The sequence below is a fragment of the Gopherus evgoodei genome, chromosome 3, assembly GCF_007399415.2.
Source record: "Gopherus evgoodei ecotype Sinaloan lineage chromosome 3, rGopEvg1_v1.p, whole genome shotgun sequence".
In the NCBI taxonomy this organism is placed as follows: Eukaryota; Metazoa; Chordata; order Testudines; family Testudinidae; genus Gopherus; species Gopherus evgoodei.
Window position 1 is genome coordinate 214,266,312 of NC_044324.1, and position 27,993 is coordinate 214,294,304.

Below are 27,993 nucleotides of genomic sequence, written 5' to 3' on the forward strand. Positions count from 1 at the left end.
GATCTATCTCCCATCATCCAGTCCCAGCTTCTGGCAAGTTTGCTGAAAATATACCAGTGGCCAGAGCCTCATATGTGGTGCACTGGCTCAGAACTGGAGTAAAGCAATACTGAGCAAATCCCTGCATTTGTCCATTTTGCAAGTGTGTGTGATGGAATATGAAAATATCAGTTCAGCAATTAAACCAGAACTACTCATTACTTGTCTATTTTCAGTTTTTAACTAATAGGAATGATGCCATCTACCTCTCTGGAGGATGATGCTTTCCCATAGCACTGGCTAAGGACATCCCAGTAGAGGACTTATCCTGCTTGCAATTTACACTGTTCTTTTTAAAAAAAAATATCCTAATAAGAGAAAGATAAATACAAACCTACTTGCCCTTAGACGAGTCTTGCCCTGTGTCCAAGAATATGGCAGCATAAAGCTGTAGCCCACAGTGGCTATGTTTATAAATTAAAAAGGATGCATCGTTTTATGGAACTAGAGTCTGCATACCCTGGTAAATCAGGGCCTGATCCTTTAAGGATTCTAGAATCTTGGTGCGGCTCAACCTCTTATAAGATTAAGTCCTTAACTACAGGGAAACTATATAGTTGTACAAAGAAAAAAAATGTTTTGCTACAATTTTATCGTAATTGAGGGGTATTAAATAAGGGTAACATGATTAAGTCTTCAAAAAAGGAGCCTCTGCTTTTAAGCCCTTTCTGAACTTTGATGCAAAGAACAGCATGAATTAATTTAAGACGCCATTTCTAACGCACGGGCTTTTCCCATGAAATTCTTCTTAAATGGCATCATGAAGTCTTCAAAATCCACCTCATAAGTAAAGCGCTCACGATGCAATTCCCGCTTTCTTATTAGACTGGCTGTTGTCGCTTCCGGGCTCCAAGTCTGGAAAACAAAGGTAAACAGAATTGTAATAATTAAGCGCTAGTATGTTCTAACTAACTAATAATGCTTATGCAATTGTCTTAACATTTTTATATAGTTTTTTAAAAAAATTAGTATCAATATCAGACAGACAAATGGTTGGTTATTTAGTTTATCAGCTGGGAGATTAGTGATTTGAATCCTGACATTCGCCCTGATATAACATTACTTCCAGCCAATTAAGGGTGGAATTTTTTAAAACACCTAAGGAAGTTAGACACCTAACTTTCATTGACTCCCAAAGAGAACTGGAAACCTAATTCACTTACAAGCTTTGGAAAATCCTACCGTACCCCTTAGACACTTTAAAAAATCCTACCCTAAAAATAGTCTGTATAGTTACAAAACCCCTTCCTCATTCAGTAAAATATTCGTGGGCATCGGAGGGCACATCCAGCATTGCTTCCTGCTTCCATACCTGGTACAACCAAATAGCTTTCCCAGTTGAAAGACATCATAGTGACAGAGAGTTCCCCAATGTCATTTCCAAACGTCTTCAATAGCTGCCGGAAAGCATATGCCACAGGCTCTTCACCATTGTCGCTTGACAGTGAATATTTGATATAGAAAAAAATGGCTGTCCAGCACTCCTGCTGAATAGTCAGTGATGGCAGCAAAATCTGCAGCTTTGTGTGAAAGAGGAGGCCATAGAGCTTTATTGCAAATGGAGCATTGTAAGTGAGGACAAATGTTTACAAACATGCTTTGAAAAAGGACTGGGGCCTGACTGTTCTGTCAGTTTGCATGTGCAACTCCCATAGATTTCACCTGCAACTGATGGATTAACCCGGGTCCTGGTGTGCATATCACCTGTTAATTGTTACAGTAACACAGGGATTGCCGTTCCGGATCTGAACTGTGACTCATCTAGCCCAGTATCCTGTCACCAACAGTGGCCAGCACCAGCTACTTCAGAGGAAGGTGAACTCATGGGATAACTTGCCCAAAGAGAAAGTTTTCCCCTAAGTCCCATCGGTTAGAAATCAGCTTATGCTTGAAGCATGAGGGTTTACAGCCTTTAAAAGTGTTACTTATTTTTAACATACATTTAATATAGTTACAGTTGTAACTATGGATCCACATTAAATGTCTAATCTCTTTTTTAATCCTGTTACGATGTTAACCTCAGTGATATCATGTGGTAATGAGTTCCACAGGCTAATTGTAATTTTTTTAATTTATGAAGGAGAGGAGAACGACTAGGGAAAAAATCAGTTGTCTTCAGCAACGTCTTTTCTTCAAACATTATTGTTTATAACAGGAAAGTCAAATAAAATAATAACATAACTGAGAAGTAAGTAGAAAGACTCCCTAGAATGGATTTAAGCCAGACAAATGACAACCCTTTCTTCTAAAAGTACTCTCCCTTCTGTCTCCAAAGCAGCCATTCTTATAGCCCTTCCACTTAATAGCTGTAGAAGAGGTGAAGAAAGCTGATCTGGAGTTAACCCCGGTACACCAGGATCATTCCTACACCCTTATACAACTTCATTGTCAACACTGGAAAGCATCTTTCTTAGAGAGAAACCACCTGAATTTTTACAAGGTTGTTGCTCTTTGATCAATTGATTTATAATAAAAATACTGAAGGCTATTAGTTTCTAGAGTCAGAATAAAATGATTTCTCTTAAGCAGAGCAAGCAAAGTCACATTAGTCATGAAAGCCATATTTCCAAATCATGCAACCAAAGCTGTATATTTTTGAGACTTCTGAATATAGTGGGCCAGATTCTGTGCTGGTGTTAATGGGTTCAGCTCCACTGAATTGACTTTGACTTCAATCAAGCAGTAGATATTTACACCAGCAGAGAATACGGGTCTATTGTCATATTCATTTCAGTGTCAAAATGCAGCAGTATGAGGCTCTGCTAATATACTTACTTTTCTGGGTGTGAATGTGATATCAACTTTCTTAGTAGCTCCACCGGTTATTAAAGAATTCAGATGAATAACATTGTCCTTAAGGGATTCTTTCTTTTCTTCAAAAATAGAGTTTTCTACGATTGGTGGAGGTGGCTGCAAAAGTTTAAGCACAAGACAAATACGTCACCCTTTCAAACACTGTTCATACTAGTTGTTGTAGGATACTTCTTTTACCAGCCAGCCAGATCGATGTGTGTGTGTATCCATTCTAGAAAGGATTTTTATTATTGAACCTTTTTAAAAAAAATGTGTAAGCATTTATATTGGAAATAAAACGAGGGAAGCATTTTAAGAATCAGGCGGATGGATGCAGTTCTTGGGAATTTACAGATGAAACATTAACATTTGCAAAATAATTGGTTGACAAGTTTAGAAAGCTTGATGCTTTTTCCATGTATCACAAGTATTAACTAGCAAGCCTGCAAAGAAAAAGCCCGTAGTACATCTACACCAGGGGGGTTAACCAGAGTTTGACTTCTAGTCTCAGTCACATTCTCCCTAGGCTGTCAAGGGCAGGACTGCTGTAAGGAAAGCACTTTTAGTCCCGGAGGGAATAATTGCATTGCATCTCTAAATAACGTCCCCTAGGGCTGATTAAGAAGCAGCACTGATAAACTCAGAAGAAAGTCATGACTGAAAATGCCTTAACTATGATGAAGTTGCTAACGCTGGTGTTCGAATGTGTATTGGGGGGGAAAGATCAGGAACTCAAGGCTCTGGTTGGGGTGCAGAGAACACACCAGGGAAAAGAACACTCAGAACAGAGGCAGGGTTTGAAAAATATGACTCAAATAGCTCAACATCTGAAGAGGCGGAATATGTGATAACTGCAGACTCACTACTGGAAAAAAAAGTCAAGGGGCTTTATCCAAAGCCCACTTAACTCAATGGAAGTCTTCCTGTAGACTTCAAGGGCTTTGGGTCAGGTCTCCTTTTAACATATCACAATCATGATGACAGTAAAGATTATATGAGGGAAAAGGACATTTCTCTACCTTGTATTTAGGTACCACAGAACACACAATTCCTGGAATATCACACACCAGGCAGGACAGTGGGCTATCCTGCACTAAGATAATTACTCAATCCACAGTTTTAGCTGATGAATGAGTACTACACGAGTTCAAAGCAGCAGGTGAGTGTCATTCAGAAACCACATGTTGCAAAGTACAGACTTTAAACCAAGTAAATACTCTTGGTGAGGGTCAAGTGCTACAATAATACATTTTGATGCCCACAACTTGGATAGTGATTATGTTCCTTGCACGTTTTCAGTGGCCAAATCTATTGACACAGCCAAGGCCACGCAAGCACCACAGGGTTCTGGGTACTGATTGTGCGGCATAGCAGAAAGGAAGGCTGAAGTTGTGAGTAAAGGTCTGACTGATGATCTGGGTTCTGTTCATGGCTCTGACACAGACTTCCTGTGTGACCTTTGGAAAGACACCTAACTTACTTAGACTGAAAGCTCTCTGGGACAGGAACCGTCTTTTTGTTCAGTGTCTGTACAACACCTCGCATAATGGGGTCCTGGTCCATAATCGGGGCTACTAGGTACACAGTAATACAACTAATAATAATAAACCCCGTGTCTGAGTTCTTCTGTCTGTAATGCTCTCCACTCTCATGGCCCATGCTGCCAGGCTCTTGCTCCCTCTGAATTCTTTACCCTGGCCCTGAAGCAAACTGTAGCTATTCCTGTTCTGGTCTGAAGATTAGGCAGAATGCTTCCCACGGCTCCTGCTGGGCCAGAGGGGTTGCGTTAAAGAGCTGCAGCTAAACACTGACAACTGAGCTCTTCTTCTGTAACATTCTCCAGATCTGCGACGTCCAGACTGCCCCTCAATCACTACGTCCGCTTGGCACAAACCTCCAGCACACACTCTCAGGCTATCATCCCTCTCATCACAGGTCAGCTCAGAAGCCTGCAGACTTGACGAAGAACTAAATTCCAACCCAATCCAGCCTGAACCGCCACCAAGATTGCATTTTGGAAAGTCTGATCTTTAATAACCTTATCTCATGCTGAATCTTCCGGGATAGTAAATAAGGGTATGCAAAACTTTTTTAAAAATGGAGTCATGCTGGCAAAAAGTGACTTACATGACGCCAGTAGGTAGCGGGTGTGACAGCACTACCTTACGGGGCACTGGTAACTGTTAGGAGAGTGCTGCTAAACAGGGTTCAGGGACCAGAGAAACAGAAAAGCAAGCTCAAGTTACTGTGGAACTGAAATGCTCCTTATACCATTTGTCTGGGGGCAAGCCACACGGGCTTTTGCTAATATGAAAATAGCACCTAGAGGCCTATGTGATGGGCACTGTCCCTGCCCTCAAAGAGTTTACAGTCTAAACAGACAAGCCGTTTTTCAGAGGGGGAACTGCCCAAGGTCATACAAGGAAGCCTGAGTTAGGAGATCGGGGTTCAATCCCAGGAACCCAATGCCTTAATCCTTTCTCACATTCACCGGTTACAGTGCTAGCACGGTTTGCGTTAAGTATTTTGTAGAGCATCTTTATAGCTTTAGTCTGGAAAATAAATGAAGAAAATGAGCATTTGAGTAACTGTTGGCAAATCAAATCGCCTCCTGGGCTGTATTTCATTATCCCAGGCTGTCTATCATACCTCCTCTTTTGCAGTTTCAGCCTCCCCCCGCGTGGGCTTCGCGGCTGATTTAGGCTTGCCAGCTTTCTTCACTTTCTTCCCTTTATCTGCTTTGGTTTCTGGTGGTTTTGGCAAACGGTCCAGTTTTTCTTGAAGCAGGTCAATTAGTCTAAAGTCAGCGTACGCCTTTGCAATGTCCAAAGTATTTTGGCCTTTTAAAAAAGAAAAACAAAAAGCAAAGTTCATGATAAGAATCGCTGTCAGTAGCCATAAAAATAAACGGTGGCACTGATCACCATAATTGCATAATGACACTGCAATTCACTGAACTCAATGAGAGATCAAGCCTGCTAACCATGAAACACATGAGTTGTGCTCACTCATGCTAGCCGTCTTGCTGACATCAATGGAAATACTTGCAGGAAGGAGTACTAAAGGCACTATTTATGTGACTAAGGGTTTTTAGGATCAAGCCCCTAAACTGTGTATCACATGTATTATCGGGTTGGTCATTTTGCTTGCAATAGTTTTTGACATTTGTTGTTTATATTTGAACTCCCGTAGAAGCAAATTCAGCAAGATGCTGACTTTACTTGGAGGCACTCAACACCTCCCAGGAAGCAGTTGGCATATTGTAGGGCCAGGGCTTTAAACCAGGCTAGAATAGATCTCCACCTCTTTTAAGGCCCCAGATGGAACACCATCATTTTAGAAGTTATTCCTCTGTGGCAAGACTCAGCGGAGCAGAGCACCTGCAGTTCCCAGTGAGCTCAGTGGGAATTACAAGGCTCTGGCCTAGAATTGGATACGGAATGGTTTTGGGACCCCACAAAAATTTCTAGGATTTCAAAAAAAAAATTCCAGTTTAACACTGGGGAGGGGGGAACTGAAATCTTTAGAATTTGTTCCTTTTTAAAAAAAAAAATCAGAGAGACACGCCTCCCCACATCCAAGAACACCTTATAGTCTTGTAGGTAGGACCCTCCACCGGAATCTGAGAAAGACAGTGACTTCAACCCCCATCCCAAGTGAGCACCCTAACACCAACTTATTGGGGGGAGGGGGTTAAGAAGGGGAGCACACACCCTTTGACCAGATAGTGCCCCATGGACCTGAGAAACCTTCTCATGCAAGCTTCAGCGAAACCGACCCTTTCTGACAAAAGTTTCACTTTTGACAAAACTATGTTTTTCAACAAGCTATGTTTCCCAAATCAGCTCTACTGAGGGCCCTCTGGATCAAGTATTTTATTCCCTTTTGGATGCTCCCATATCTTTAAAAAAAAACCCAAAACTACAAGATTAAAATTTTCAGTAACAGAAATAAAAGTTTTCATTGTAAATGATGCCAGCTCCATCGATTACAGAATCTCATATAATCATTGTTTTGGTTGAACAGCTGCTGTGCGTCTCAACCCAGGAATAAAGCCATACTCGCCAACAATTTTGACATTTCACATAATCATACCTTACAGAAAGTACTAAAATGTTTCACAATAGTTTAAAACCAAACAAACTCTAAATGTGCACTATAGCTCATGAAGGGAATGGTTTTAAGTTTGTTTAACAATTAGAAAGGGCTAGTATGAGAAGTTTTTCCCCTCTACTTTTAAATCTGTTTGTCCACAGAGGTGTGATTAGAACAAAGCAGAAGATGCACATACAGAGTCAGATTTTCAAAAGGGCTCAGCTTCCAGTTGCAGACCTAAATAAGGGCAAGATTTCCAGATTGCTCAGCACCTGGCCGTTCAAATGCTCTTTTGAAAATCCAACTACTTATTTAGGCACCAGATGCTCAGCTATTTTGAAAATCTGGCCCACAGTGACGTTTACACTTGGATCATGTTTTTCCTCTTTTATTCAGAACAAACTTGTCCCCTTACTATTACTTAAACAGCATGAATTAAAGAGGACTTTAAGCCACCTTTGTGGTGTTGGCATTTTGGTCTGGTTGGCAAGTAACACAGCCTTCAGCACAATGTAGAACGGCCTCCAGGGCTGCTCTAACTACAGCAGCCTGCAATCTGAAGTTGGACAGAATCCCTTTCAAGGAATGAGCTGTGAAGTCTCCCTTCTTGCCCCAGCACATCTTCTATGCCAAGGCTTCTAAGGGAACTACTTAGAGCTACTGGCCTTTACCAGAAGAATTGTCCTGTGGCCCTTTTCTGGCTATTGCATGGTGACACAAGAGTGCATAGGGGCCGGAGTACAGGTGGAGAATTCCTTCCCTGGAGTTTGCCAGCTGATAGAGTGACCAGACAGCAAGTGTGAAAAATCGGGACGGGGGTGAGGGGGTAATAGGAGCCTATATACGTCCAAAAATTGGAACTGTCCCTATAAAATCGGGACATCTGGTCACCCTACCAGCTGAGGTCAATGGGGACAAGACTGCATCAATAAGTTGGATCCTCATACCAGCAGATGGCCAAAATACCCAGCCAATATATTTTTAATTTCATAAAGTTTATGTTACTGGGAGTAATTTCTGATGCATGACAGCTATTGGACACCTCTGCAGACTGAAGTTAATGAGACTTTCCCACTACATCACGTGAAAACCAAGTAAACTAACAGAGCTGCACTAGATCCCTGTCTCTACTGCTGCTAGAAGGTAATAACTTCTGTATAAACCCAGATAATTTTTGTTGTCACTTTTGCTAACGCAGAATAATATCTATCCAACTGCTAAACAAGAAGAAGCACATCAAACAAGTACCACGTACAGAATTCAGAGTAAAAACACAATGGCCATTACAGGTGGTCACAATTAAAACCTTTGCAGTTTTGCTTTACATAACTAGCATTCCCTCATTATTGTACTCACTAATAATGATTTGCAAACCATGGAGCCACTACAGTCCTAGCAGAGTTGTTTTCAATTACACTCTATTTCACTGCAAAGAACTTTGTTAACCTAGAGTTAAGTTTGAATCTTCACATAAAGAATAAATCAAAACAAAAAAAACCCCAAAACTCTTGAGACTCACTTTTTTCAAAAAGCACAAAACGACACAAATCCTGAACAGAAAGTATCACAATGCTACGATATAAATCCATGGTATGCCCACACCTTGAATACTGCATGCAGTTCTGGTTACCTCATCTCCAAAAAGGTACATTAGAATCAGAAAAGGTGCAGAGAAGGATAACGAAAATGATTAGGGGCATGGAACATTTTCCATAAAGGAGAGATTAAAAAAACTGGGACTGTTCAGTTTAGAAAAGAGATGACTAAGTGATATGATAGAGGTCTATAAAATCACAATTCGTCTGGAGAAAGTGAATAGGGAAGGTCTATTTACCCCTTCATGTAACATAAGAATGAAATTCAGCCAGTGACATTAATAGGCAGCAGGTTTAAAACAAATGCATGCACAAGACACAGTCAACCTATGGTACTCGCTGCCAGGAGATGTTGTGAAGGCCAAAAGTATAGTGGGGTTCAAAAAAGAATGAGAGAAGTTCATGGAGGATAGGCATGGCTATTAGGCAAGATGGTCCGGGACAGAACCCCAAGCTCCTGCATCTGACATTGGCCATTATCAGAGACAGGATACTGGGCTAGATGGACAACTAGTCTGACCCAATTGCTGTTCTTAATGTTCTCAAAATGTGGGTTCCACATAGTAAAAACGAAAACCCTAAACACTGGGAAATAGGAACATGGCTGCTAAATTTACTCAGACAACTTTAACTGTATCCCAAGCGCACCACGCTGGCAACAACCAGAAATCTAGTACGGCTGGCTCCTCAAAGAACATACCACTTCATTTTATTTCTTTTACAATACGGTCCACTGTTTCTACAAAGCTTATGTGTAACTGAGAAAAACCCCAAACTCTCTACTGCCGTTTTAATCAAAAGTGACCACAAATAATGTGGGTATTTACCTTTTCTGTTTTTCATCTGGACTTTTGCACCAGAATCAATTAAATATTGCACTGAGTCCAGTCTACAGCTCTCAATAGCTCTCATCAGTGGGGTGGCACTGTTGATTGTAACTGCATCGATCGTTGCTCCAGACTTCACAAGCAGTTCAGCAATGTCTTGTTGACCTGCATGGCAGGCATGGTGCAGAGGAGTCCACTTGAAATTGTCAGTTGCATTTACATCAGCCCTGTAAATAAATAAAACATAAGAACATATGAATGGCCATACTGAGTCAGAGCAATGGTCCATCTAGCCCAGTGTCCTGTCTTCTGACAGTCGCTGGTACCAGATACTTCAGAGCATGGGTTCTCAAACTGGGGGTCAAGACCCCTCAGCGGGTCATGAGGTTATTACATGGGGTGGTCACAAGATTTCAGCCTCCACCTCAAGCCTCACTTTGCCTCCAGCATTTATAAAGGTGTCAAATATATTTAAAAAGTGTTTTTTGCTTATAAGAGGGTTCGCACTCAGAGGCTTGCTATGTGAAAAGGGTCACCAGTACAAAAGTTTGATAACTACTGCGTCAGAGGGAATGAACAGACTAGGGCAATTATCGAGTGATCCATCCCCTGTCATCTACTCCCAGATTCAAACCATTTCACCTCTAGGGACACCCAGAGCATGGGGTTACATCCCTGACCACCTTGATTAAAGGTCTAGAAAACATGACCTATGAGGGAAGATTGAAAGAAACTGAGTTTGTTTAGTCTGGAAAAGAGAAGACCGAGAGGGGACATGATAACAGTTTTCAAGCACGTAAAAGGTTGCTACAAGGAAGAGGGAGTGTTCTTCTTAATGTCTGAGGATAGGACAAGAAGCAATGGGCTTAAACTGCAGCAAGGGAGGTTTAGGTTGGACACTAGGAAAAGCATCCTAACTACCAGGGTGGTTAAGTACTAGGATAAATTGCCTAGGGAGGTTGTGGAATCTCCATCATTGGAGATTTTGAAGAGCAGATTACACAAACAAGTGTCAGGGATGGTCTAGATAATGCTTAGCCCTGCCATAACCATAGGGGATTGGACTAGACGACCTCTCGAGCTCCCTTAGAGTCCTATGATTCCCATTTCGGAAGAGCTGTACGGTGCCTGCTCACATTACTGTGAGAATGCTTCCATAAGGAGAGGAACAATAGGGTTGTCAGTGATTCATGTCACTAATCAAACATGTCACTTTTATAGTGCTGCTACCTTTGGTTTCCATTTGGACCACCTGGACCACCACTTCTAACGCTTATGGATGTGTTTTACATTCTTTAACAGAAGATCAGCATTCTTAGATTCTTTTTACCAGAGCAATTCAAGTTGTTTTGTCACTTTAAAATCTGCCCTGTGTTAAGGGACTCCGTGGTGCTCTGCTGCTTCAGAAGCAATGATTCAGGGTAAAGGAATCTGCCACTGAGCTAGACTGAGTTTACTTTTCTCATGTGAGTTGACTCAGCTGTGTTGGCTCATTATGGTGGGCAGAGCTACAGCCTCTTCATGTCCCTCAGGGGCCTGCCTCCCTGTACACAGGAAGGGTCATAGTAGCCCTACAAAGGCTGCGCTCTCCACAGTGTGCAGGACAGTGAGTAGGCACTTCATACTCCTGTACGGGCATACAGGGCAAGCCGTGACCTTGCCCCTAATGGAAGAGGAAGACGAGATGAGATCGGCACTTGCAGTGGGGGTGGGATTCCCAGCTTGAGGAGACATACTCGTGCTAGCTCTGATCAAGTGAGCACGTTACAAAAACAGAATGTAGGCACGGCAGCATGACTGGCAGGAGGGGCTGGCCCCCGAAGTACATACCCAGCTGAGACCCTAGGTATCTACTTGGGACAGCTAGCCCCTCTCACCGCTTGCGCTGCCATGGTGACACCCTACTTTTAAGTACGCTCACTAGCGCACGTCCCTGCAATCTGGAAATCACACCTCCAGCTCCAAGTGTAGACGTACCTGGAGAGGTAGAACGGGCACTTGAGCTGTGGGTAGGAGAAGTAAGAAGTCTGTGAGGGGATGAGGGAGGGAGAGAGGGAGTATGGGTTAAACACAGATCTTACTTTCACTGAAGCCCAAGGTAAAATTTCCATTCAATTCCTAAAAGAAGCTGGATCAGGGCCTAAAATGAAGCAGGTCTAAGGGCATGTCTTCACAACACAGTTAGCTCACGTAATCATCCCAGCGTTACTCTTTCCTCAACTCCCATCCACTCACAAAAATGTCCTGGTCAAGTTAAATGGTGCTTTAAGCCCTAGGATGCAGTGACTTACAGTAACTCATCACCCGATAATCCAACCACACTGTGTAACTGCAGTGTTGTTTTGCAGCATGGCTGTGCTCACTAGGGCTAGGTTAACTTGAGCTAACTGATGCAGTGAAGACAAGGCCCAAGGGACAGGCCACAATAGATGTGAGGCAGAAACCCTTCCAGGTACTATCTCTAAATTCCAGTTACATCATTTATTTCGGTTCCCCTCCCAGTTTAACATTTTCATCTGTTGAATATTCTTCCACACTCAAAGAATTACAGCTTATGGACTCCAAATAGGGATGACAGTGAAGGGAGACATGAAGATGAAGCTCATTCAATTATCACATCGCTTCCTTTGATTTTCTTTAGATTTTTCTCAACTGTTGTTTTTTTTTTTAAAGTCAGTGCCCCTGATTTTATTTTGAACTAGTTACATCCTAAAAAGGTTGTGGCCAAGTAGTTTACTACCCAGAGTTCACAGTACGTTAATGGCTGCATATTGTAGGATCAAATAATACTCATGTTTGCTTTTAACACTAAACAGCCTCTCTCTGATTATAAATTGCCAGACCTCTGGCATAAATTAGCATAGCTCCACTGAAACTAGAGCATCTATGCTGATTTATACAAGCTCATGATCCAACACTGCATGCCAGTACAGCTTTAGGTTAGAAAATTACAGTATTTCTTTAATTATTCAGAGCTAGAAAGAACCAAAATTGGTATTAAAAACTTCAGACTGGTGTAATCAGGGGAGAGCGAGGAGTGTATTTTCAGTATTGTTTATCCAGTTTATCCTACACAGCAGTACAGCAATGATGGCATGACAGAAGTGAAATGTGCAACTTGAGAGAAAGCATAAGAGTTAAGCTAGCAGAAAGAATATCAATATTTTATTTTACTACAGAACAGAAATAATCAAAATTGCTGCAATATTGTTGACATAGCTGCTTCATAAAATGTGACCTGAATAGTGATTCTGATTATGCCTCTACACTTTCTACATCTCATATTCAGACTTTTCCTTCCTCCTTCCATATTCCCTTCTGGTTAATTTCATTTTTTTTTAATATTTCCCCATTCATATTTTTTGCATTTGCTTTTTATTTTACTCACTCTTAAATTATTTTTTTTTACTTTTTGGAAATGAAAATTTACATGCAAATAACTGAATTAACAGAAATGCAGTGGTCTGAAGGACTGTCCTCAGTCCAGTGCAATTAGATCCAGGGATGCAGACACCTGTGTGCAAGCTGAAGTTAATGAGGCCCTGTATGCATGCAGGGGTCCATCTGTGCAGGACTGGGACCCAGCTGATTGTGGGACACCTCCTTCAGGTGGAGCTCAGACCAGGAGGGGCTCCATCAGCCACTTCTCCTGGTTTCTCACTTCACCTATGTTCCTTTGCAGTTATCAAAGGGCAGAAAGATGCTCCCTCCTGTTTTCAACCAAGCCACAAGCTCCTCCCACAATCTTCTCCAAGGCTGCTGCCTCTCAGAAGCCCCACTGCGTGGGTTTACAAGGAGTAAAAAACTGCTGAACTGAAGCATCTATTAGAACATTAGTCCAGCAGCCAATACCGCATGCTTCACAGGAAGATGCAAGAAACCCCGCAGTTATAAGATGTTTCAGGATAAGTTTCTTCCTAAACCACTCTGGCCAAAAGGTGACTTTATGCCCTGAAACACAAGGGTTTGCATTCCATCCACACGTCTTTTACATTCTTTACTAATGTAGTCCTAGATGTTCTTGTAATCTATATAAATGTCTAATCTTTTTTTAAAATCCCACTGAAATCTTGCTCTCAGTGACATCTTGACAATAAGTTCCACAGGCTAATTGAGAGTTATTTGTTTACCAGGTTTAAATTTGCTGGCTTTCGGTGTCTTTGGATAACACTTGATCTTGTGTAAGAAAGCGGGGGAGGGGAAGTACTCAATCATCTCCATTCCATTCATTATTTTATACATCATTATCATTTCCTATTCATCTCCTTTCTGGTGTCAATGAGCCACAAGCCTTCCAGTCTCTCTTCATATGCAATATTCTCCATCTGTTCACTGAACCCCCTCTGCTTCTATTTTATCCTTTCAAGGACAAGCTGATGAGATCTGAACAGAGAATTCCAGGGGTGGGCATAACGTTGATTCACACAGGACTTGTATGTTAGCACTGTCTCTTGCTGTATTTTTTTTAATCAAACTGATTTACAATCCTGCTCCAGCTAAAACATGCAAACAAACCACAGCACGCACTGCCGATTTCTGTTCAAACTGCATCATTTTCTAGAACCTTAGATGAACATACAGAACACTTTGTATTCCACTCGATATGGTTTGTTGAAAGACCACGTTATAAAAAGGAGCCCAGTTAGATTCCCATAGCAATATTTTCACCACATACTGAAATTCTATCCTGCTGAAAGGTACAAAGCTGACATTTACTATGGCGCTTTACCTCTGAATTTCCTGGTTTTGTCTGTTTAAAATCCCCAAATTAACAGTGCATTACCATGTTACAAGGTCCAAATGGTAAACATAAGGGGCAAAATTTATCCTAGCTGTAACTCCACTGAACTCAGCGGAGGTTTGATGAAGTCAGAAAAGATTAACTGGCCCAATGAGCATAACCACTAGACCCCAAGAATGCACAGGTTTAAACATGTACGTAACTCTAGAAATATCCCATCAATGTTAATGGGAGTGCTGAAATGCACTAAATTGCACGAGTTTAAGCCTCTTCAGGACCGGGGCTTGTAGGCAGTATAGCCATTACTGGAGCCCTACGCAAGCTAACAGTAAGAACCAAAGGCTGTGAACCAGAGGAAGCCTCTCCTTGGCAAAATTTCAATGCACCAGGTATTAGCTAACACCAAGTAAGTACATTCCAGGCCTGAGAGGATGGTACAGGAACACCCAGAGTTCTCATGTAATTGCATGAACACATTCCCAGGAGATGGTTCAGGGACAGACAGACCCATCATAAGATACTGAGGGAATGACAGGATAATGGATGAGGATGTTTTGTTAAAACTGGCAGGTGCAAGGTACAAGAAAATAATGAAAAGCATATGGAATGTAATACGGAACTTCTTTATATCGGTGTATAAAAGGAGAAGACAAAGAAGGGACAACTTTCTGCTGGCCTAGGGGACCGGATCCTAGTGTCCTCATTGAGCTGGTACCATTGTCGCAGGCATACACATAGTGGTGTACCTGTAGCTCCTGTGGGGCACTGGAACTGTGCTTTGTCTACAACGAACCTGGCTGAGCACTTCGGCACTGAACCGAGCCTATGAACATCGAGGTCTGCTGAATCAGCAAGCTGCTGGTGAAGCTGACAGATACAGGAGCACGTACCAACTTCAGCAAGGCTTCACTAACAACAGAGCCTAAGACTGTAAGTAACTTAGGGTGACCAGATGTCCCGATCTTATAGGGGAAGTCCCGATTTTGGGGTCTTTGCTGTCTGGTCACCCTAAAGTAACTGCTCACCCTTGGAAATTGGAATTTCTACATGCAGAGAGTAATGCTAAAGTAAATGTCATTGTCTTTAAAAAAAATAAAGTTTTTTTTTAAAAACCCATCACACTTGTGTGTAGCGATTTTTGCATATAACATAACATACCGCTCTTTTGTTCTCCTCTTTGAATAGACACCTGTCATGCTCTGGTATAGCCCTACAGTCATTCAGATAAATGCCTAAGGGAACATCTCCCAAATTACTTTAATGAATCGTTAACTATCATTCAAAATAAAAATCCTACCTTTTATTATTAAGATTTCCCTAGTGTGTCTGCTGACTACAATCTGCTGCAGAACTTTATAAGTAGTGAATATATTAGATAGCAGTGTCTGACTACAGCCTTAAGCCTGATCTACTCAGCACACGTCAACCTGCTAAGGCGGTAGAATAGAAGTAATGCTTTTATGCACTAGTTTCATTCACATCTTTGCCTCTAAAGGCAATATGAATCAGGAGATCCAGGATGTATTCACAATTCTGCTACAGACTGCTTGTGTGACCTTGGGCCAGTCACTTAGGCCAACATTTTCAAAAAAGCATCCACTACTTTGAGTGCCTCCATTTTTGGAATGCCCAATTTGGGACACGCCAAGGCTGATGTTCAGAGGTGCTAAGCACCTGCAGATCCCATTGACTTCAACTGGATATGTAAGTACCTGGCACTTCTGAAAGACCAAAAGCTCAGATCCCCTAAATTAACAAACACTCTGAAAATGTTTCAGAGTAGCAGCCATGTTAGCCTGCATCCACAAAAAGATCGGGAGTACTTGTGGCACCTTAGAGACTAACAAATTTATTTGAGCATAAGCTTGGCTTTAGCCAACTTTGAAGATCACCTTTAAGTGCTTCTGTTTCAAAAACAAGGATCATAATAACAATACCCTACCTCATGGGTGTTATGAAGCTAAATTCATTACTGCTTGCAATGCTTTGATTGTCCAGTGATAAACACTATGCAAATTCTTAAAAATAAAGTTAAATATCTCCACTTTTTTTCTTTTGTGTCTAAGTGACTATCAAATATATACAGTGAGCAAAAATAACAAAAACAACCCTCCTCACAAAAACTTACCCCTTCTCTAGAAGATATTTCACAGCATCCATGTTTCCACTTCCACATGCAGCCATCAAAGGAGTTTTATAATATACATCTCTAATGTCCACTGGGACCCCCTCTTCAAATGCTTTTTTCAGTGACACGATGTCTCCTGCTTTAGTAAGATAGTTGATCTTGGTGTAAGTCTTCTCCGGCTCATCAATGTACCACGCAGAGTCATCCTGCAAAGGATGTTCAGGGGGGTGATCCCGATGAAAGCGGTTACCATCAGTCACATTCTGATAGCTCTCAATCATGTACATAGGGGTCCCGCCATCTATTCGGCGTGGGCACAAGCTCTCTGGTATGACACAGATGGGCATGGGAATGGAAAACTTGCCTTTCTTGCCTTTTCCTTTCTTCCCTTTCTTCTTTTTGGGTCCAAAAGACGAAATGAGATAGGCTTTTTGCAAGTATTTGGAACCTTTAAAGAACTCTTCAATGTTAATCCCCCCAGCACGAGACTTATCATGCGCCTGGGCAACAGATTGTACTAGTTCAGCATCCACAAATGCACACTTCTCTTGAATAATTGATGCAAAGTCATCTTTGCTTATTGTTCCATCCCCTCTGTCCACCACCTCAAATGCCTCACGAAGGGCTGTCTGGTGTTCTAAGGACCAATCATGCAACCTCATTGCCCAGCGTGGATTGTCTTCCTTCAGTCCAGGTTTGGAGATTTTAGCATGGAGTCGTTCAATTTTGCGCAGTTCCTTTGATGCTGCTTTAAAACCACTTTCTTTGGCAGTCATTCTTGGGGTTTTTGTTAGTAGGTTCTTCCATTTAGGATCACAACCTAAACATACAGAAATCATTTTACTGCAAAAACAAGATGGTGAGTAAAACTAGCTGAGTCTTAATTCAGATTTGCCGCAAACTGCTGCAGATAATTATTGACATGGGTCTATAATTTTATACTGTATGGGATCTAGACAGAACTATTAAATTGCACTTTTTAACTAGGGAGTGGGATAATTATTAAACACAAATACTACACTGAAAGTGTTAAAGATTTTACTTAAACCAATAAAAGAAGCCATGAAGAGCAGAGCTAAGGTTGAAATACTATTTTTAATTCACCATTCTGTACCCAAGAATTGGCTATGTATGGTGCCATTACTTAAAATGTTGGACCTCATGAACAGAGCATGAACAGATTTTGCAGGTTCATGTGGAAACCGTGTTAAATTCCAGGTGTGTCACTGAATTTGATTTTAGTCAGCATGAACACAGCTTCTCTGAGGCCCGATCCAATGCACATGGAGATTAAGGGGAGTCATTCGGTTAATTTCAATAGGCTCTGGATCAGTCCCTTTAAGTGATACAATGATTATTTTCCTATGAAATGTAAAAGTTTCAAAAGCAGCTGTGGGCACTCACTTCTGAAAGAATTAAATCCATCCCAATGCTAATGGAATATCGTTCCCACTTTTGTATGCCTAAATACTTAGCCCAGCGTAGTTTTAAATGACTCAAATCTATTAAGCATCCACTGCCTGCTTTGAGAATTATTCTACAGGCTCACAGTCACACAGCTGGGAAAATTTTCCTGACAATCTATATTTGTCAGTGGATTAAATGCTCATTACACGTGCAACTGTGACAGTTCTGGAAAGTCAAATCCTCCATTTGTAGAGAAGTGAAATCCTGTATTTAGCACAGAAGACAAACAAAGATTTGTATGATCTATGTAAATACACATTGTTTGTTTACCTCTTTGCCCTATAAATTTGCAGCAATCTGCAAACCCCCCAGCAGCAGCGTAATGAAGTGGCGTGTTCCCATTCATAGCAATGAGCCCCACATCTCCATTATAAGCTGAAATAATTCTTAGGATCTAGAAAAGCAAAGTCAATGCCATTAAAAACCCTGCACTAAAATGACTGGGATTTGTTTTTTTTTAAAAAACTTTAATAATTAAAATTAGGGCTGTCAATTAATCAGAGTTAGAGTGACCAGATGTCCTGACTTTATAGGGACAGTACTCATATTTGGGGCTTTTTCTTATATAGAGGCCTATTACCCTCCCCCACCCCGTCCCAATTTTTCACACTTGCTATCTGGTCACCCTAATCACAATTAACTCAACTCAAAACAGAGTAACTCAATTAAACAATTAATTGTGATTAATCATAGTTTTAATCGCACTGTTACACAATAACAGAATACCAATTTATTATATTATTTTGTTTCTCTACATTTTCAAATATATTGATTTCAGTTACAATGCAGAATACAAAGTGTACAATGCTCGCTTTATATTATTTTTTATTACAAATATTTGAACTGTAAAAAAGATAAAAATACTATTTTTCAATTCACCTCATATAAGTACTGTAGTGCAATCTCTTTATAATGAAAGTGCAACTTACAAATGTAGATTTTTGTTACATAATTCCACTCGAAAACAAAACAATGTAAAACTTTAGAGCAGGGGTAGGCGACCTTTGGCATGTGTGCCAAAGGCAGCACATGAGCTGATTTTCCATGGCACTTGCACTGCCCGGGTCCTGGCCACCGGTCCGGGGGGCTCTGCATTTTAATTTAATTTTAGATGAAGCTTCTTAAACATTTTTAAAACCTTATTTACTTTACATACAACAATAGTTTAGTTGTATATTATAGACTTACAGAAAGAGACCTTCTAAAAACGTTAACAGGTATTACTGGCACACGAAACCTTAAATTAGAGAGAATAAATGAAGACTCAGCACACCACTTCTGAAAGGTTGCTGACCCCTGCTTTAGAGCCTACAAGTCCACTCAGTCCTACTTCTTGTTCAGCCAATCACTGAAACAAACAAGTTTGTTTACATTTACAGGAGATAATGCTGCCTGCTTATTTACAACATCACCTGAAAGTGAAAACAGGTGTTCGCATGGCACTGTTGCAGCCAGTGTTGCAAGGTATATATGTGCCAGATATGCTAAACATTCGTATGTCCCTTCATGCTTCGACTTGTAGACTGCACTATCTTTTGTTTATCTATTTTACAGGGCAAATATTTGTAATAAAAATAATAATATAAAGTGAGCACTTCACACTTTGTATTCTGTGTGTACATTTGAATATGTAGAAACACATCAAAAAATGTTTATAATACATTTAAATTGGTATTCTATTAGTGTTTAACAGTGCGATTAAAACGGCGATTAATCACAATTAATTGTTGTAATCATTTGACAACCCTAATTGAAATAGTGTGTAATCCATCCCCACACTGTGCAGCTCTCTGTCCCTCTCCACTGATTAGTCTACATCGAAAAGTTTATGAGGTTGCTACAGTTTTGTGATTCCTTAGCCAGGCAGTAGGAGCTTGTGCTTTTAAATCCAGAATGCCCACGTTCAATCTCTATTACCACCAACCCATCCAAGGCTGTTGTGTTTTAAGAAGCAGTTACCTGTGACAGATAGAACAATACTGCTACAGTAAGTGACCCTAGATCCAAACAACATGGTACTAATGGGATGGGCATTGCCTTCAGGCTTCTCTATAGCAGAAATGTAGAGATCTTTGGGGTAGGAATGGGGGCGTAGTTGCTGCAGATCAGTTCCCACACCTCTGTTGAAATTACAGAGGTGTGGGAACTGATCTGCAGCAACTACGCCTCCATTCCTACCCCAAAGATCTCTGTTACAGAGGCCAAATCCACAGCTGTCCTGAACATGCCTTAGAGACAACTGGGAAGAAAAGAAGCCGCTCCCCCATCACTGGGCATCTACAAGCAATACTTCCTTCGTGAGAGACAGCCATGACCCACGGCCTTGTGAGACCCCTCTGCCCTGATGGGCCCACCTGCATCAGATATAAGTAGGAACATGCATTTATAGGTACCCCACAGGAAACTGTTGCCGATTTATAAGAGAAATACCATAATTTCTAAATTCCCTTCGATGGTTTAATAGAAGCCATTCATGAATACTGATTTCTCTGCTTAATCAGCAAAGCTGCTTGGCTTGGGGGAAAAAAAACAGGCTGGGTAGCTTTGAAGTTAAGTTTCAGTACTATCAACAAAGATACCTCAAAAAAGCCTCCTTTGGCGGCAAAATGTGCAGCATTGTGTCTTTCATTGTCAAATATGTTAACATCTCCTCCTCTTTCAAGTATGCCACGCACCACCTCTATTACGCCTTCTCTTGCTGCTTCCATTAAGGCAGTGCGACCAGTAGCCTGCAAATTAAACAGTTTTTTATGTTTGTTTTCGTGTTAGACAGCCCAAGCCAGTGTCACAAGGGGATAGAAGAACTGAAGGCCTCCTTTATGCATCATAAAGAAGTAAAAAAGAGTGGGTGCAAGCCCAATAATTTCAAAAGTCTTCTGCAGGTCACCTTTAAGAACCTAATCCTACAGTCTTTAAAACACATGAGCAGTCCCACTGTCTTCTCTTGAGTAAGAGCTATAGGATCAAGCCACATAAGCCCAACCCTATAACTACACAAATAGTTTTACTCAAGTGAGTAGTCCCTATGAAGTCACTGTGCCTACTCACTTGAGGAAAATTACACAGAGGCATGTTTATGGGATCAGCCCTTAGATATTCAGAAAAGCTCAGCTCAGCCATTTGGGTACTTCAGTGACATGCTTCTCATCCAGCAACTGACATTGTTCTCATACACTCAAAGGGCTTGTTGGATCTTGCTTAGGAGTTCCACAACTGTGGATACAAATTTAAAACAGAGTACCGTTGTTCTTCCATGTCACAGATGACCTAGAGAGGGACACGGGACCATAGGCTCCGTTAGCCCAGTGGTTTTCAACCAGGGGTACATGTACTCCTGGGGGTATGCAAAGGTCTTCCAGGGGTACATCAACTCACCTAGATATTTGCTTAGTTTTACAACAGGCTACATAAAAAGAACTAGTGAACTCAGTACAAACTACAATTTCATACAATGACTTGTTTATACTGCTCTATAGACTGAAATGGAAGTACAATATTTATATTCCAATTGATTTGTTTTATAATTATATGGTAAAAAGGAGAAAGTCAGCAATTTTTCAGTAATAGTGAACTATGCCATTTGTATTTTTGTCTGATTTTGTAATCAAGCACTTTTTAAGTGAGGTGAAACGTGGCAATATGCATGACAAATCCGACTCCTGGAAGGGGGACAGTAATCTGGAAAGGTTGAGAGCAACTGTTCAAGCCAATACCAAGAACTTTTTGCAAAATGTGCCTGAAAACCACTTGTGCTAGATGTGTCCATGTGGTAAGATGGACGTGCAAGCGAAGACTGATTCAATGCACCAGTTCTGTCAAGGAGGAGGTGGGTTATTAGAATATGGCAGGGTTTGGGGAATTCCACCAGTATTCTCATATTCCCAAGCAAAACTAGCATATGCGAGTACGAACATCACATTTATGCATGACATTTGTATACATTTTGTTACAACAGAATACACACTCTTAGGAATATCTGGCTTTACGTGACCCAGAGACCTTTCCTTATGCACAGCATATCTTCTTAGATAGTCAGTGGCACACGCTCTGCCCCTTACTTGCTACGGCAGACCCACATGTTGGAGTGTGGCTTTATGCTTAAATTCCAGTAAGATAACCACAGGATAGGGCTGTACATGACGGGTTTATTGATGCCTGGGGCTAGGCACCAATCCAAGTGTATATTGCAGAATTACTTGGATCGCTACCTTTCTGCATAGCTGCCTGCACGTTTTGTCTCTTTCAAATGTGTTTATGTGAAAGGGGAATATAGTCTAGAATTATTAAGACATTGTGCTGTTGTTCTTTAAACCCCAGAGGCAGGCACATTTCAGTGGCGTCACACACACACACACACATCTACATATATATATATATATATTGTTTGTGAAGCACTCTAATATAAGAGATTCTCCAGTCAGATAAAGTATTATTAGTTGGCAAGAGGTGGAGGAAATAGAATCTCCTTCCCCTTGGCATCACCCTGGACATGCAAGCCAGGCAATGCGACTCTCTTCCTTTGAAAATTATTCTGTACAAGCTGGGGCCAAACGGTGAGTCACAGTGAATAGAAAACTATTTGTGCTAGGGAGTGGTGAAGATACTGACTGAGCAGAAAATAATTCCCTACGGCTAAGCTCCAGTATTAAAATGTTCCTCATTGCCTATCACTGTTAGGAGGAAGTGCCAGGGATTCTTTTATCTTATTAAAAAAAATTGTTAAATTTTGCACTGCTTTTTGACCCAATAAAAACAAGCAGATTAACTTAATAGTTAATAAGTAAAGAAATTTGGTTGTTCATCCATTATTCTGGTCTATTTCAAAGGGTATATTCGGAAGTAGCTGCTGTATTGCTGGCCAGTGGCTGGAGTGATTATGCTTGTGCAAATTCCAGGCCGGCTAAATGTGTCTTGTGGGGCTCAGGGAGTTTACTGTGGAGAAATGCTATTGAGTTTTTTTTTTGGGGCGGGAGGAGGGAGGGAAGAGAGGCATAGCCAGCAGGTCCCTGTTCCAGCTTCAGTCCACCAGCTGATACTAAGGGAGAGCAGGGCAATATCCCTAAGCCATTCCCTATGGAGTGTCTTGCCCCATTTGTGCTACTAACACTCTCCTTTCTTTGCACACTGGAGCTCATATCACCCACAGTCAGTAAAGCCATTCCAATTGGAGGCCCCCACACTTTAATAAAGAGGGGCAACTGGAAGGGCACTCTCTGTGAATGGCTTGGAACTCATTCCCCTCTTGGGCTGAAATAGCCTGAGTCTCTTGACTTTTAATGCATGGTCATCTTGGGAGACAAAAATGCGGTGAGGGATGATGTTTGTGGGCACATGAGGAATGTCTGGACTTTAACTAGAGTGATGAGGATAAGCTGCTGGATTTGTGGTTACCTGAAACATTTGGAACGTTGAATGTGCCTTGAGCACTGGTCTGGCTTTTTTAAAATGTCTCATTGTACTGGATAAACAAATAAATGACCTGGATTATGGTTGCCCCTTGCAAAGCTGTGCAGATGGAAAGGAGGGTAAAGGATACAGTTTCTTGTAACATCTCACTGCCTTGGTTCTCGTGCAGGATCGGCCACACCATGCTTCTAATTTTATTGGATATAATTTCAACATTTAAAACAATAGGCCAGATCCCTCGGCCAGTGTAATGGACACAGCTTCACTGAAGTCAACGGGCAATAGCACTTCACACCATTTGGGGAGATGACCTGGTTGTTTTTATGCATATAAATAACTGGATCACAACCTACCAAAATCCAAAACAGGAGATAAATGATCCAGGTGTGGGACCTCAGTAAAATAAAACAAGAATGATGGAGAGGTGCTATCAGTGGCAGTAATCTGTGCATTGCCCAGAAGTTAACGGCCTGATGTGTCTCGTTATTATTTCAATTTAAAGATTTATGGTCATATATTGTAGTGGTCTTACAACTGCATTACAATAGCATGTATACATATTTAATTATAGGAACATTCCTACTAGGTTTATCGCATTGGGGTCTGCTCCTCTTTCCAAAAATTTCAGACATATTTCTTTAATCTCGTGTGCTTGTTCACAGGCTTGTAGGAATACTGGCTTCCCATCGATAGTGCAGTTGTTAACATCTGCGCCGTATTCTAAAGCAATCTGAACGCAGCGGAAGTGCCGTTTCGTAGGTAAAATACAGTAAAACAAAATGCCTGGAACAAAAAACAAAATGGCTGTTAAGCAACAAACACTAATTTGGATATAACGCAGGTAAAACAGCGCTCCAGGGGGGCGGGGCTGCACACCCTGGTGGATCAAAGCAAGTTCGATATAACAGTTTCACCTACAACACGGTAAGATTTTTTGGCTCCCATGGACAGCGTTATATCGGGGTAGAAGGTGTAGCAGGAAAGGCCCTGATTCAGGAATCTGATCTGCACAGACAGACCCCTTGAACCAGTATAGAGACCCATTCATTTCTCAGGCATAAGGGTCTGTTCATTTGAATCAGATTACGGGATGAGGACTTTAGAAATGAACACATGAAATGATATTTGGGATTTCAACAGGACCACTTGTGGAGTAAAGCAATATTCAGTGAGAGTGAGGGTATCAGAATCTGACCTTAATAGTTAGGCACATATAAACCAACAGTTGGAGAGAGCTACGACCTAAATGCCTGATCCAGTAAAAATGTCTTCACTTTCAACACCATAAAAGCTCTTAAGAAAAATGGGTTTGTTGGGTTGGATGTGTAGTGAACACCCACTCTGGGTTGAATCTTAGGATGTTCAAGCCACAGACCTTTGCAACATGAGCCAAAGAACAGTCCTGCAGCAGAAGACTCTGACCCACTATGTTGACCAGCCACTAGAGGGGGACATAACAAACATAGCTGGCACATGATATGTGGTGAGAAAGCAGGATTGCAATTTGTGTTGATTCTGGCTCCAAAGATACTTTTTCTGTCTAATATGATTAAGCAGGACTCTTTTTACCCTTTCCGTCATTATCAACTATGGTCATGTCTGCCTCAGCCTTCGCTAGTTTATCCAAGGCTAAGTCATGGCCTAGCTCTGCTGCTTTCATTGCAGGAGTGCGTCCCATTCGGTCCTGAACATCTGGATGAGCTCCTTGCTCCAGCAAGAAGTTGCACATGTCTATGTCATTTGCGATGCATGCCAAATGAAGGGCACTATCTCCATCGACAGGCTCTGTGAAATTAATGAGTTCTGGGAATCCAAGTTTGGTCAGCTTCTCTATCTGCCTCTTGTCCTTCTGGCAAACACATTGGAGAACTTTGTAGATCTGCAAATTTTCAAGTCTTTTGTCTGTCAAAGACATCTTTGATCAACTGAAGCTAGTCTTCTTCAAAGGGAATGCTTTCTGGGCAAAAAAAAAAAACACAAAAAAACCCAGGTATGAAGTTATTCTCCTAACATCACTACCGAGCATGTGCAAACTGATTTTTTAAGAGGATTATAATTTGGCCAATTTTAGCAGATTTTCCCAACAGCCGCAGAAGGCACACCCCTGACACTAGCACAACGTCCCTGACAAATTTCAAATCCCTGCTCCAAAGCACGGAGGAGTTGGAATTTCTTGTGAAAATGGTTGTACAATATTTTTTTTAAAAAAAATTGGGGAAAAAACCAACATTTTTCCCTAAACTCACTCTTGGAAATCGCTGAACCATTTTTGCTGAAACTTTTCTAAATAATTCAGTTTCAGACAAACACTCAGCCTGGAAAATTCCAGCCCAAGCAGTTACAGTTTGTCAAAGTTATAAACAACTGAAAACAGGATACTAAAATGAGAAGTGTCAGGGAACATTAAAACATGGGTGATGTTACCAACACCAACTCTAATTCTGTGCAATTTGCAACTACACTGGTATTGATTTTTTTTTTTAATATTGTTCAGCATCTTGCTAGTCTGTGTTGTTAAGCAAATATTAGGAACTAAACTCATTACATAGTTTTAATCAGTTTTACCTGTGACGTATTAATCTTTGTTGGGAGGAAGGACTGATGGCATCGCCTTGAGCCAGGTACACTCTAGCAAACATCTCACATACCTATGCCAATAAAACTAAATCCAAACCTGTAACACTTCTCTCTCTCTTGAAAAACACTGAGGGAGACACTAGCTAATTGTGCCAGATTCCATCGTGGTTTTGTGATGGACTAGGCTGAGAAACAAAAAACATTTTAATTTCAGTTTAATTATTTTTTCCAGTGCACCAATTAGTAGGAAGCTCCTTTTAAGCAGATTTTTTTTTTCAGCCTGGAACTTGCCAAACTAGCTAGATGCACAAGGAGAAGCTTTTCAAGGGCACGCAAGTGTGAGTAGATGATGTCCAACTCCTATTCATTGACTTTCCATGGAAGGTGGGGACCTATCTGCCCCTTGTGCCCTTGAAAATCTCCCCCACTGTGTTTCTCAAAGGCCATTATCAACTGTAAAAATATCACACCGTGCCTGATTTTCCCCCCTTATTGTTACCAGTAACACCTAAGGCACAAACCTGCAAATACCTACATACGCACTTTGTTTTACTCACAAACATAGTCTCAAGGATTACAATAAGTCTTTGATAAAGCAAGGCTTTAAGAGTTTAGAAAAGGGAAATGTTCTTCCTCTGTTTAGTGTGTGCATGTGTCAGCACTTTGTGTATATTGTTGGCTCCTTGCCCATTGTTTGTGTGGGAGACACACCCAGCAACAACAACAAAAATAAACACACACAAATAAAAAAAGAACCCTGGAAAATGTAAAACCATAAAAATTGGCAGAGAAATTCAAGGACAGGTACAGACACTGAAACTACTTTTACTCCTTTTTTAAAAGCTAAATTTCAAGTTGACAATGTCCCTTTTAACAATGACTGTTCACAAATCAGTAAACGTTATCACAGACTTTGTATTTTAAAAAAAATAGGCATTTTAAAATTTCTAATTAGTTTACAGACTGACAGTGTATCTAAGCATGAGCCTTATATTATGACATAAAAGAACTTAATATGTAACAATACCTTGTGTTTATTCCCTTATACAAATAAAGGCTCCATTTGACTCATGTTTAATGAGAGATGAGCAAAAAAGTCTGATGAAAATGTATCCCAGTACAGCAAATAACTACAAGGCTACAGGTACGGCTCAGTTAGATATCCCCTTCCCTTCTAAGCCTTTTATTTTTAACTTGTATGTCACTTCTCAAAAAATGTTCTGTTTGGACAGAGATATACTGTACAGCGTAGAAGCAAATGGACACTGTGGGGACTTCACCCCTGACTCACGCACCCATCTAGAAAATTAAAAGTCAGCTCCAGTGTCTGTTTTTAATTTGTAATTGCTAAATCTCCCGTTCCTATTCTGAGCTCCTCATGGGTCGACCTCCATGGAAGGTAGCAGGGTTCCACGCTGGCACACGTATCTGCCTGTGCAGATCCATTGCATGACTGGGGTGTAAGGGCCAATCCTGAGCGCCACATGGGGAGACCTGGGGCTAAGCACGCCTTGAAGTTAAAGCAGCAAAGAGTCCTGTGGCACCTTATAGACTAACAGAAGTTTTGGAGCATGAGCTTTCCTGATGCATGTGACATGCATCTGACGAAGTGGGTATTCATCCAGGAAAGCTCATGCTCCAAAACTTCTGTTAGTCTATAAGGTGCCACAGGACTCTTTGCTGCTTTTACAGATCCAGACTAACACGGCTACACCTTTGATACTTGAAGTTAAAGAGTAGGGGCTTAATGTATCTATTCCTCTGCAACATCTATTAAGATTAATGAGAAATACATTCACACAGTGATGGGATAACATACATTTCGGACTGACATGCTCCCCCCCAACTCTAACGAGGGATACTTGGAGAACAAACCAGAATTGGCAAAGGATGGGCCAGCCCCACGGCTTCACTCCTGCTCAGGCCAGGGTTCAGGGGAGTAGGTGTGTCAGTATCTGCAGGAGTGCAGGCTTTAGGGACAGCCACCCTGCATTTCTATTGCACATCTCCTCCTACAAAACAAACTTGGAAAAAGTTCCCCACAGCGATCCACCGGGATCCCCCACCCCTTCACCCACTGCTAAAATGCAGCCACCTCTGGGGGCGGGCGCTGCACCCCCAGTACCGCATGAGAGCTCAGGCCCTGGAGAACACATCACCGCACTGAAACACCCCGGGGGGGGGGGGGGGGTCCTCCCCACATGCACTGCGGGAGGACCCTGCGCGTGCTCCCTGGGGACCCAGCACGAGCCCAGGACTCACCTCCCGCCGGTCGCGCGGCATGGCTCAGGCGCGCGCGCTGGAAAGGCTGCAGCGCGCCCGGGG

The 27,993-nt window shown here is 41.5% G+C and overlaps 1 protein-coding gene across 3 annotated transcripts; it reads right to left on the bottom strand.

The window, feature by feature from the left end:
- Positions 1–27,981, bottom strand: ANKEF1 (ankyrin repeat and EF-hand domain containing 1). Of its 3 annotated transcripts, XM_030558008.1 has the most exons (10): positions 27,931–27,963; positions 24,661–25,048; positions 23,675–23,874; positions 20,265–20,414; positions 17,956–18,079; positions 16,219–17,038; positions 9,350–9,576; positions 5,482–5,672; positions 2,815–2,949; positions 1–894 (listed from the first exon to the last, which is right to left on the bottom strand). In XM_030558008.1, the coding sequence occupies exons 2-10, from the start codon at positions 25,004–25,006 to the stop codon at positions 742–744; spliced, it is 2,346 nt and encodes a 781-aa protein (XP_030413868.1). In that variant the 5' UTR covers positions 25,007–25,048; positions 27,931–27,963; the 3' UTR covers positions 1–741. The 3 variants fall into 3 exon arrangements, with proteins under 3 accessions (XP_030413868.1, XP_030413870.1, XP_030413869.1); XM_030558010.1 differs by lacking the exon at positions 24,661–25,048 and having other exon boundaries at positions 27,931–27,981; XM_030558009.1 differs by lacking the exons at positions 24,661–25,048; positions 27,931–27,963 and having other exon boundaries at positions 23,445–23,765.
- Between the last annotated feature and the right edge of the window lie 12 nt (positions 27,982–27,993).